This window comes from Anneissia japonica, unplaced genomic scaffold (genome assembly GCF_011630105.1).
Source record: "Anneissia japonica isolate Jap-2015-1 unplaced genomic scaffold, ASM1163010v1 scaffold11779_len1430905_cov172, whole genome shotgun sequence".
Classification (NCBI taxonomy): domain Eukaryota; kingdom Metazoa; phylum Echinodermata; class Crinoidea; order Comatulida; family Comatulidae; genus Anneissia; species Anneissia japonica.
Genome location: NW_022740041.1, coordinates 133,283 through 145,999, shown reverse-complemented (window position 1 = coordinate 145,999; position 12,717 = coordinate 133,283). Strand labels below are relative to the sequence as shown.

Sequence of the window (12,717 nt, the reverse complement as noted above, 5' to 3'; positions counted from 1 at the left end):
AATTATTCGCTGCTACTGTTTACATCTACATAGTCGAAGGAGTCCATGCTATAAATTTGAGAGGCAACGAAACACAAATAAAATATGCAGAATCTTCGTGTCTACAAAAGATGAAAAATAGTGATGACGTGACCGTTCACTAACTTTCCCGTATTTTACAAAACCCTCTTATTTCACTAGGCTGGCTGATAACATTATATTTGTATTTCATTCGAATAGGAAACCCAGGATATGCTCAAATATGTCGTAGACGAATTAGACAAACTTAAGGCATCTCTTGAAGAAGTTAGAGACATCGTAATAATGAAGACAAGTAGAAGACATGTAAGTTTGATTTTCTTTGACTAAACAATTAAGAAGATGGCTATGAGGCTAAGCGCGAAGAAGTAACCAAATCTCTAGCGTTGAAAATAAAAAAAGAGTAGCTAGATGTAAGACCAGGATAACTTAAATTTTGCTGTTTTTTAAATTAATAAAGATTGTGAAGATAGGTGGGATAAGTATATATATAATTATATAAGTATATATAAGTACATATATACACACATATATATATATATACATATATGTATATTAATCGTTATCGTGAAAATGGAGGTAGTAGTTAAGTATTATAGGTATGCACTTGCGTTTCATACTGAGTGTGATGGTTTTCATACTTTATATATTTTGGTCAGACTTTAGGGAAAGCGTCACGTAGTTCCCATTCTCTGATGATTTTTTTCTGTATTGCATTCTTTGTTGTTGTCTTCTAGATGGAATGGGCTTTTCACTCAGCCAGATTTGGAAGTTCAATACAGGGCATGTGGAAGCCAGCTAATGACAATCAAGCAGAATGGTAACCATTTTTCATTAAAAAACTTGAAATTTACTTAAACACAGTAAATATAACTACTGACAAAGAATGAAATATCTCTTAAAATATATTATGTTTATGTTCCGATAAACGACGTCAACCTTGTCTTGTGTTCGATACGCACTATTATAATGGCCTATATAATCTCAATTGTTATTAGCTAGCGTACATAGAAATGTTTATAAAGCGCCGATATACGTGAACTTAAAATAATCGAAGTAAGATATAATACAAACCTTCGTCCCTGGTTGGGCTTGAACCACCAACATTTCGGCTGCGCTACAGAGACAAACAGTCCAACTGCAGAAAATTAGCAATTTGTTCATATCCACCATCCAAACTTAACATGTTAATCACTTGCTTCTTAAGAACTCAGCAACCCCCATTTCACGAGTCCAGAATTAGGCAGAAATGTAGTATATAGCAGGGGCGGAATTCAGAGATGCCCAAAAGGGGGGCCGAAAGGGGGCCAATAGTTGGGCCGATCGAGACAACACAGCCTTAGGGGGTCCGGGGGCACGCCCCCGCGAAATTGTTGTGTTCTGACGCCCGAAGTACATAGAAATGTTTATAAAGCGCCGATATACGTGAACTTAAAATAATCGAAGTAAGATATAATACAAACCTTCGTCCCTGGTTGGGCTTGAACCACCAACATTTCGGCTGCGCTACAGAGACAAACAGTCCAACTGCAGAAAATTAGCAATTTGTTCATATCCACCATCCAAACTTAACATGTTAATCACTTGCTTCTTAAGAACTCAGCAACCCCCATTTCACGAGTCCAGAATTAGGCAGAAATGTAGTATATAGCAGGGGCGGAATCCAGAGATGCCCAAAAGGGGGGCCGAAAGGGGGCCAATAGTTGGGCCGATCGAGACAACACAGCCTTAGGGGGTCCGGGGGCACGCCCCCGCGAAATTTTTGTGTTCTGACGCCCGAAAATAACATTTGAGGCATCCTGGGCTATCATTTTTTTCTTTTTCTTTCTTTTTTCTTTTTTTTTTTAATCTCCCAAAAGGTGGGGGGGGGGCCCTAAATCCGCCCCTGTATAGCATAGTAAACACATTTTCCCCTCCCTTTTCGTTACTTCTTATTATGTGCCAAAAAGTATTTAATTTTCTATATTCAAGTGCATTTCAGAATAGGTGGCTTGTCTGAGCTAATTAAAAAAATGATTTTTTTTTCTTTCCATATACCATTATATTATATTATATATAGTCATGTATATATACTATACCGGTATATGCTACCTAATCGAATGTTGGTTTTGTCATATTTTGAATGTTTCTCTACAAGTCACCGTTTTATTTATATTTATATTAATCTTTCAATTGCCTAGAATAATTGCAGACATGCGTTTTTTCTCTGTTCATTAAAATTTTTGCCATCAGTATTTACATTTGAATGTGGTGGTAGTTTTGATTTATTAAGAACCATTGCTTTTCTCGTTGTTATTTGTATTAAATAATCTTTACAGTACCTTAGGCACTTTATATCTAGAATGTGCTGGAGATCTTCAGTTTCTGTTTACATTGCTATTTCATCAGAATACCCTAAATCAAAAATACTCGCCTAGAACCACAAGATATAACTCTCGCAGACCAAAAGTGAAGCTGATATACGTCATAAATTGTTTACGCAGATCCAGACGTACGCAGCGCCCTTCCGTTTACAATAATATCCGTATTCGTCTGGTCGTTCTACGTTAAACCACGCCCACCGGCGCAGTGGTAAAATCCTTCTTAACGAAGACGACTAGTCGAATAGAAAACTGGTAAATACTCGACAAAACAAAATGGCTGCATAGTTACCGCGATACACGCTGTGTAATCAAGGTTGCTTCAGCTTGTGGCAGTATGGGTTTTAGTCTACAATTATTTTTTTAATTTATGTGGGTAAATATAATTTTTATTTTCTGAAATTTAATCTAAAGTACATTAATGCAGAGGTTGCTGCTAAACTGACCAATCGGCCATGTTTGTTTTGGTCAAGTGCATTAACGCACTCTAGTTTACCTTAATTGTCAACGAAGTCTAGTTTACGAACCAGTCGAATGAAAATAATACTCAACAAAAAAAAAATCGTAGTCAACGAAATGAACTAGTCGAGAACTAGTCGAATAAGCCCAATGACAATTTACGTAAGTTTGTATCCAGACAAGATCCAGACGTGCGCGGCGCCTCATTTATTGGGGTGCCGCGTGCGACTGCATATAAACAAACTTACGTTGGTACAGTTTATCCACAATGCAATTCGGTGATGTAAGTATTTTTCTGTGGAGAGTTCTATCTTTTGCTATAGTATCTTTGCCCAAATGCTCATGACACAGGAATTTAGACCTATTCACTTATTTTTCAGCGAATTACCAAAACAATCCTACTCCAATCGAATATTACAGACATCAACGTTTCATGGACTGTTTGATGATATTCTGACTTCACCAAGTTTGAAGCCAAATGACGACAATGTCAGTGATGAGGAGTTATCGCACAGTACGAGTATGCATCTGAATTAAACATTACCCATGAGATGGAATGCGTACAGTTGTTTTGTTTTGTTTTTGTGTGTTTTTTTTAATTTACTTTAATTTTTTTTTGCAAAATATTTATTTAGGATACAAATAATCCAGTTGACGAATGAAAACAAATAATAATTCAGAATGGTGTACAGGTACCGGAATGTCGAAACTGAAGAGCTTCAAGTTAAATGCTTTAAAAGATCTGTTGTTAATTAATTTTGAAAGCAGTTACAGATGTTGATTCTTTGTAACTCTGAAGCAAAGGAGAATTCCTACAGCGTGCTCCTACAATTTTAAATGATTGTTCCATCTTCGTAATTTTTGCTTTGAGAGAAACACTATTAAAAGTAGTAGCTATTCGAGTATACTGGCCATGTACATCATACACTAAATCAACGTCATTTGAAAGACGACGGTTCCTTGGTTCACACACGGACACTCGGAAGCAAGAAAGTAACAGCACAGGCATGTCAAAGCGTTGATTGCGTTTGCACCAATACGCGCCTAAAAGTTTTCCATACTAAAACATTGTATGTAACCTGTGTGATGTACCTATATATTGGTATGATAATGTCATATTACACCCAAATATGGGCATACAACATATATTTTTCACATAAAATTTGATAGTGCGGACGGAGCTTTAACATTATACAATTGACTGCAATGCATCATGGACAAAATCATCCAATCTTAAATCCAAATAAGGAATGGAGAGTAGTTTACCACCTTTATATGTTGGCCTATATGGTATGTTTTTCAGGATAAAAATAAAGATGGTGCCTTGTTCACAGAGAGCCACTTAACTAACTACGATACAACTTTATGGTAATACAGCTAAAGAATTTCTCATTATAATAACTTTATAATAACATTACAGATTTGAGGTTCAAAATGTTTTTTTTTTTTTGTTTTTTTTTTTGTTTTTTTTTGTAGAGGCACAAGTGCGTCGAAATAAAGTTGCTGCAACGTCACCACAACACTCGTGCATGTTACAACAAGGTTTTGTGTTTGCTGGGAAAATGTTAATTAAGTAATAATTTAATTGTGAAGAATTGAAGTGTATCATATTCAAATAAAATGAATTCGACAGTTTTTGTAATAAGGAATTGACAGATACATTTATAAAAAAGAATTAAGATGCAGTCAGTTCACATGCTATAAACTCACAAAAATGCCCATGCGCATGTAAGATACTCGAAATCAGCTTACTAGTAACTTTAAATCTCAGATCCACAGACAATTCGTACTGTTGGAAGGATGAAATAAATATAGTTCTCCTGTCCTTAAGCTAAGGGGTGATATGAGCCTTCATTCATATCTTGATATCGACGAGGGCGTATCCTTATGCTTCGGTTAGGGTGCTGGCTTGGCATGGAACTTTCATTTTTATATTTGTATTTTTTCACATATCCAAGATTCACTGCACCTTATTTTACAGCGCATAGAGACCTTTTGTATGTTGCACTTTATAAAACTATCTACCATTAATCATTTAAAAAAATGCTTGCGAACGAATAATCGTTGTAGTAGTTTTACTGAAAGATTTTTTCTTGTAGTAAAAGTGTGTAAATAAGCGAAAACTGAATTTGTGTTTTATTGGAAGTTTTGTTTTACCTTTTCAATCATATCACAATTGTATATCTATTCATCACCCAAATCTCATGCATGTACGCTATTTCTATTTTTTTGTTTACATTTGATATTTAGAATAAGATAAGATTTCTAAATAAATAATTAACTGTTCTGAGATCAGCAGAACAAGTGGTTTTCATTGACTACCTAAATAGTTGACAAGCTTCAACCGTAGAATATTAGAGCAGAAATTAAACCCAAATAATTTAATTAAAAAAAATATTAGTATTTTAAATAGGCCTATTTATATAATTTTTAAAATTTAATTTATTATGCAAATAGGAAAACTCATATTTTCTTGCCTTTTTTTATAATTATTTATTTACTTAACGTGGCATTCCTTATCTTTTTTAATTACAATTAATTATATACGATTACTTAGTAATGCTAGACCAGAATGGAGATCGCGCAGAGAAAGTGGCGCAAAGTACATTCCGCTAAGCCCCGCCCCATGGATATTGTTGCTACCACATGCGCGTTGGACATGTGCGTATTCCTGATACTGTTCTGATTCGTCAGTTATTAAGTTGATTGGCACTCTGGAAGGGTCAATTATTTATTTACTTAACTTGACTTTCCTTATATTTTTTAAATTATAATTAATTATAATATACGATTATTTAATAATGCTAGACCAGAATGGAGATCGCGCAGAGAAAGTGGCGCAATGGACATTCTGCTAAGCTCCGCCCCTCGGATATTGTTGCTACGGTCTCTGAAGACGTACGACAGTGTTAAAACATACACTAACATGTGCGTTTGTGGTGGGACAATACATGTGCTTGTTGCACATGCGCGTATTCCTGATACTGTTCTGATTGGTCATTTATTAAGTTGATTGACCTCTGGAAAAGTCCATTGGTCACAATAAAACTAGTATCAACTGAAAAATGTTAACAATTGATTGTAAAAACGCCATCAACCATGTGAACTGTAAAAAGATGATGAAGATGAAGATGACAAGATAAATGACGTATAATATAATATATATCTAACCAAGTAGTGGAAGCAATTAACAGTATGACAGGAACAATGGCTAAAGTATGTTTCTCTGATTCTGAGACAGGTTTGTTTAAAATGAATTCTTGATTACTATAAACAAGGCATTCATTTTCTCCATTTGCTTGGGTATGACAGGTAGAACCAAACTTAGAATAACTACTTCTTAGTCTTTATTTATTTTATTTATTTATTTACTTTAAAAAAAAATTTGTATTTATTGATTGATTGATTTATTTTAAATTGTAGAATGTAGGCCAACTCTTAGAGAGTAGTGGTTAATATTCTGTTTTGTTTTGTTTGTTTGTTTGATTTGCTAAAAACTGGAATGCAATGTAAAAAATGTAGAAATGCAATATTGATAGATGCTACACGCGACAAAACTAGGAAGATGTATAGTATGCCAGTTATCTAACTTTCTTTACTGTTGATAAATTAAAATACTATCAATATCGATTGAAATATACACAAATCTACTTAATGACTGTATGAAAGGCAAATTGTAGATCAATGGACGGAAAATATACTATCAATTCGATAAAAGCGATTTCGTCATGAATACTAACCTAAAAAATGAGACGCATTCGGAAAATATTTACAATAGTATTGGGCTTAGCAATATTTCTAACACTTATTGATGAATTATTTTGTAGACAATTTCTGTGTGAAACGCCAAAACGACAGTATCTAATTGATCTAATGTCGACTACGTTGAATGCAAAATCGATTGCTATAAAGCAATAACCTTTCTGATGTTTTGAAAACGATATAAATATGATTATTATGCTTGATCACCAGTGTAAACATATAGGTATATTAGGATTAAAAAAAGTACAGGGTATCATTTATAAGGACAATTCGGTACGCATGCGTATTTAAAAATAATAAAGTTAAACGTAAAGGGCGCTGTGAAGTAGCTATATATTTTGTATACATACAAAAATGGTTCCTTCTTAGCCAATAAATGGAGCGTTGGGTCAAGGTTTATGAATAATGCAGATATGTGTCCATGCCTAGAAATGAATTAATCGATTTTAGAAGTAGTTAGCATTGGTGGTACTCTAATTTAGAATCATCATAGCAACTTTCGCATAGAATTTAATTATGTTGTACGTTAAAACAGTAATTACTGGAGTAGGCCTACCTTAATGTTTATTTGAAACTTCCTGTTCACATAAATATAGTTGAGAGAACAACATTGAGAATTACGTGGATGTAAGAAATATGTCTACAAATTCAGAGCCAGAAAATCAACAATTAGAAGAAGAGAGAAGTAATTCTGCCCAAGATAAAGATAAGGAGAATGATTGCAGTGCAAATGAAGTTAGCGGTGCAGATAACGCAGTGGATGATATGACCGACAAAAAGGAGACAGAAGGAGAGCAATCAAAAGAAAATGATGGTAACCAGGAGGAGGAAAAAACAGACAAAATTACGAGTATACATACAGATAACGGCCAATCAGAGAAGGCAGACGGACAGGATATTGATAGTAATAAGAATGATGTTTCAGAAAAGAAAAATGAAGAATTATCGGAAAAGAAAGACAATGATGTCTCAGAGGTCAGTGGAAACAAAAATGATTCAGAAAACGACGACAAAGTGACTGAAAAGGGTGATAGAGACGTGAACGAAAAAGAAAAAGAAGACTCAATGAATCAACAAGAGATGAAAAATGAAAAGGTAACATTTTTTAACTTATGTCTTCTTTATTTAGTCAATGCGCTCTTTAAACCAAAGTTGAGCACTTTCTTAAAAAATATAACAAGGATAAAGCATAAAGCTATAAGTTTATTAGTGTAACAGCAGAAAATAAATGCCCCTTTAAAACACCACAACAGTTTTTAAGCTCAATACCATTTAGACAATGCTCAGCTGATTTTATTATACAAAAGTCTATGGAAATATACATGTTTCGGCAGTATATCTGCCATCGATATCTTCACTGTAGTGATTGTTCTCATGCAACCTTCTTTACAAATGAATGGAACAACTGCGATATATTGTATTATAAATAAAGAGGGATTGAACCATAACTACTTAAAACAACAACATGACCTATTACATTTTAAAGGATCGATTGAACCTTAACAGTAAACGAGAAGGAATGAATGGCATGAATAAAGATGAAGAAATGAAATAATGAACATCAGAATGACAAAGTTAAATTAACATGTACATGTGCTTGTCGAGAGAGGGATTATCCAATTAGTATATTATAAAAAACATGAAGTGTCTTTTTTTTGGTTTTTATTTTTTGCATTATGCCGTTGATGTGATGCCAACAGTAGGCCTACCGTCATAGATATGTCATTGGGCCAAATGCACACATTACATTTTGTTATGTTTGTATATCCTAGATCGACCATGATTGTCAACATTATGAACATTATATCGAGCAATAAAACGCTACAGTGTATTTCACACACATTGGCGCACACTGTAAAATGCGTAATTATTCCTTGAAAAGAATTCTTCTGGTAATAAAACCTGACAATCCAAATAGCACACACTGTTAATATTCTGTATGTATATATACAATATTGTAGCTCCACTATTATGTCTGTTATTATTATGAAGTTATTATTAAGAAGTGTTGTCATATAATTTTCGTATATTCATTGCAATAAATTACATATATACCATTGAAATCAATAATAAACGCTGCATTTGTCCTTGATATATATACATATTGACAGGTGAAAGAGAAGAATAACAAAGCTAAGCAACCACAAGACAAACAAACATACGAGTTCATCTCAGCCATCGTTAAATCGGTATGACTATTGGTATTTTGTAGTAGGTTTACAGTCTTAGAGCAATGGAGCAACAGTAAATCGATGAATAAACAAATTTTTGGGTTCGTCTGCATTAAAATTTTAGCTTTATAGACCTAACATGTTTCTATCAATTGCATGCATATACACATAATAGCTGATGGCGCTAATCATACGAAGAGCTCCTTACACGCAATTATTTCATTCACATTCTTTACCAGTTTTTAATAAACGTAGCTGACCTAAATTATGCGCCAGCTACTTTATATAACGAACAAGGGTGATTATACATTTTTCCATAAAATTAATTAATTTAAGACAAACTTAATACAATAATAATTAATTAGTAATGAATGTATATAAATAATAATAATAATAATAGTAATAATAATAATAATAATTATTATTATTATTATTGCTGCTGTTGTTTTTTTTTTGTTACCATGGTACAACCTAAACAACTGATGCTATGAATTACCATTTTACCTCTCTAGTCAATGAAAGACACGTTCGTGACCGTACTCGAGCAGTTGGAGGCAGTCCAAGTGTCATTGGGTCAGCTACGGCATCTTATGAAAAGAGCAGAGAAAAAAAATTCTTTTGAAGACACAGCTGATTTAGAAGAGGTAGGTAACTCTACTACTAAAATAATCTTCATCATCATCATCCTCATCATCAACATGATCATTATCATCATCATCAGAGTATGCAGCAAGATGATCATCACCACAGTCACCACTTAGTACTTTAAATATCGACAACTACCAACATGATGAATACTACCACCACTAGGCTACTGCCACTACTACTACGACTGCGACTCAACTACTACTCCTATTACTACTCCCTACTACTACCTACAACTACTACTACTACTACTACTACTACTACTACTACTACTACTACTACTACTACTACTACTACTACTACTACTACTACTACTACTACTACTATCACTACCACTACCACTACCACTACCACTACCACTACCACTAACACTAACACTACAACTACCACCACCACTACCACTACCACTACCACTACCACTACCACCACCACCACCACCACCGCCATAATAATAATTATAATAATAATAAAACAGTAAATAAAGAAAAAAATAAAGGAAAGAAAGAAAAGTAAACGATAAATGAATGATATCAGATACATGTATTGATTGAAAACTAGCGAGTACTTTCGGGTACGTCTTAATGAAGCCATGATAGCTTTTAAAACATTTAACCTGTAACCTTTCGCTATCAAAGTGATTGTTATACCGCTGGGCCAACTATTACGTGAATGTTTTAATTGTAAATGATAATTCTCTTCAGCAGGAAATGCCACCAAACAAGATAAATAACACAGAATCTTTAGCGACTATGTCAACAGAAGATTCGTCAAAAACAACAAATACCGGACAAGAAACATCAGAAGTTGACGACCAAGTAACACATAACAATGAAAAGACAACGCCAACCAGTGATTCATATGATAAACCAGCATTACCAGGTGGCACATCTGAACCTACTGAAAGCAGGCATGATACCAGCTTTAAACAAGAGGCCCTTGTGGGAAATAACAAATCTGACACAGAGACTGAGATAAAAACACCAATGATATCAGATAACCAGCAAGAAGCATATAACAACACAAAAGAAGAAAATGCTACATCAGGAAGCAAGGAAGGAGCACCAGAGGAAGATGCAGAATCACAAGGAATAAATCAAGAAGCACTAGAAGATAAACACACATCACCTCTTAACAATCAAAGTACACCAGAGGAAACGCAAACAATACCAGGAAGCAAACCGGTAACATCTAATGACAATTCTGAAAATCTGGAAAGTAAGTTAAAATCTAGAGACGAGAAAGTAGAAACACAAGAAGATAATTCTGTAAAACAAGAAGAGACTCCAGATGACAGATCAGGGACACCAGGTAGTAAACCTAGAACACCAGATAGTAAGCCAAGGATATCAAGTAGCACTCCAGAAACACCCGGAAGTAAACCAAAAGCACCAGATAATAAGTCAAAAACTCCAGAGACTGATGATATTGATGCAGAGGTAGCTGAAACTATAGCACAGCCAGACGATGAGACAGTTCAACAGACAAATACAGGAAAAAATGCTGATTCGCCTTCCCCGGTAGCTCATAATCCTCAAGCGCCTCCAGGCAGACGATCAAGTCGACTAAGAGGGAGAGTCAAGTCTAGGTGTGCATCCGTCAATTCTTCGTCTTCAAGAAACAATAGCGCTCAGTCCGTACACAGGCAAACACCCTCTAAACCATCTATTGCAAAAGCAGATGATGGAAAAGACGACTCAATCGAACGACAGCATTAGTATCGACCAAGCAGAGAAAAGAATGAGATGGCAAATGACGCAATGTTACAACACAGACTATTAAAAAGATATACCCATGACCATGATCGTCGTCGTCGTTTCCATTATCATCATTACCTAATAATCATCATCACAACAACCACTACAAGGTTGGATTTGTTATTCAATTATCCAGTCCTATAGTAAAGCACTTTATCTGTATTGCTTTTTTCTCTACCCTGGTGTATAATTGAGTGCATGGTGCCGGGTAGCCTGCTCCTGTGCCAACACTTATGTGGTATAAGAAGTGGTATTTTTTGTACTTGAGTGAAAGGAAGACTTTTGAACAAAATTAAAAAAAAAAAAAAAATAAAAAATGCCGACCCGATTTTTTCGAAATTTTCGAACGGTCGCTAAAGGCAACACAACATTTTTGGCCTAAATAATATAAATAATAATAACAATTAACAAATAAATAATAACAGAAAGACAGACAGGGGTGAAAATAAATCCTCCAAGACGGAGGTAAAAATGTATAGGATATATTTATGGGTCTAAGTATTGGTGAGGCAAATGTATTCTTGTTTTACTAGAGAAGAAAACAATTGAAATTGTAATGTAATTTAGATTATTACCGTAATGTGAACCATAATAAAAACTTCGAGTCATCTGCTCACTGAACGGTTCACAACACACCTTAAGACAGTAAATGATTCTTACAAAATCGACTATATAATATGAATGGTATTATTTGGCAATCTGGGGCTCTCGGATTGTAAAACTAGATGTTTTAAGCTTCATCTATACATTCTTACAATTATTGCAAAATTGAGTGATCATTCCTGCTTCTGCTCAACATAACTCTGCAACGATAGCTCGCTAAACTTTAGGGTGAACGGTCAATTGTAGCTCATAAATTAACTTTTCTTGCCATGTACATGTAAGTTTCATGCTGGTTGGTAAAATAACCAGTGATCATTTTTAAAAAACATTTGGTATTCAGAACAGTTTTTACCCTGTCTATGAATGACGTCACGCTTTTTAAACCAATAGCAGGTAAGAATTTCGAGTTTTCTGCGGTTAGTGCGTTCATGCATACGATGTAAGTCAAAGTTACTGAGCTTTTGACCAAAATAGGGGAACATTTTTCATTATGAATTCCTTTGAGCATTATCAATACAGCACGTAATGCGAATTCTTTCAATGTAGGCTTACAGCACTGCAAAACCACTGTATATATTGACATAGACTTCTCATAAAATTTTAATGTATTAATTTAATATTCGTAGCTATTGTGTTCGAATATAATTATTACTACAGCTCGATAATTATAATTACTAATAGTATAATTCTTTTTGTCAACAATAAACCTACTCCAACTCTATTGTGTGAATATTACAGGTGCAGAAAGGGACATTAAACCGATTATGTCATTGGAAATTGCATTTGGTACATATTTATTGCTCTAAATGTTCTAGATGAAAGAATTATGGTACAATTGTCTTCCTTATTACTTCTGTATGCAGCAACAAACTCCAAACATCAAGGAGCCATTCGAAACAAATAACACAAAATAAATAAAGGAAAGATTAATGAGAGCTATTATTC

At 34.3% G+C, this 12,717-nt stretch overlaps 2 protein-coding genes across 4 annotated transcripts; both read left to right on the top strand.

Annotated features, from left to right (window-relative positions):
* The first annotated feature begins 151 nt into the window (after positions 1-151).
* On the top strand, positions 152-5,039 carry LOC117118182. Its single transcript, XM_033262698.1, has 3 exons — positions 152-324; positions 756-838; positions 3,218-5,039. The coding sequence occupies exons 1-3, from the start codon at positions 232-234 to the stop codon at positions 3,372-3,374; spliced, it is 333 nt and encodes a 110-aa protein (XP_033118589.1). The 5' UTR covers positions 152-231; the 3' UTR covers positions 3,375-5,039.
* Positions 5,040-6,397: 1,358 nt separating this feature from the next.
* On the top strand, positions 6,398-11,552 carry LOC117118192 (muscle M-line assembly protein unc-89-like). Of its 3 annotated transcripts, none has more exons than XM_033262709.1 (4): positions 6,399-7,694; positions 8,711-8,788; positions 9,283-9,414; positions 10,117-11,552. In XM_033262709.1, the coding sequence occupies exons 1-4, from the start codon at positions 7,236-7,238 to the stop codon at positions 11,128-11,130; spliced, it is 1,683 nt and encodes a 560-aa protein (XP_033118600.1). In that variant the 5' UTR covers positions 6,399-7,235; the 3' UTR covers positions 11,131-11,552. The 3 variants fall into 3 exon arrangements, with proteins under 3 accessions (XP_033118602.1, XP_033118600.1, XP_033118601.1); XM_033262710.1 differs by having other exon boundaries at positions 6,400-7,694; positions 10,120-11,552; XM_033262711.1 differs by lacking the exon at positions 8,711-8,788 and having other exon boundaries at positions 6,398-7,694.
* The last annotated feature ends 1,165 nt before the right edge of the window (positions 11,553-12,717 follow it).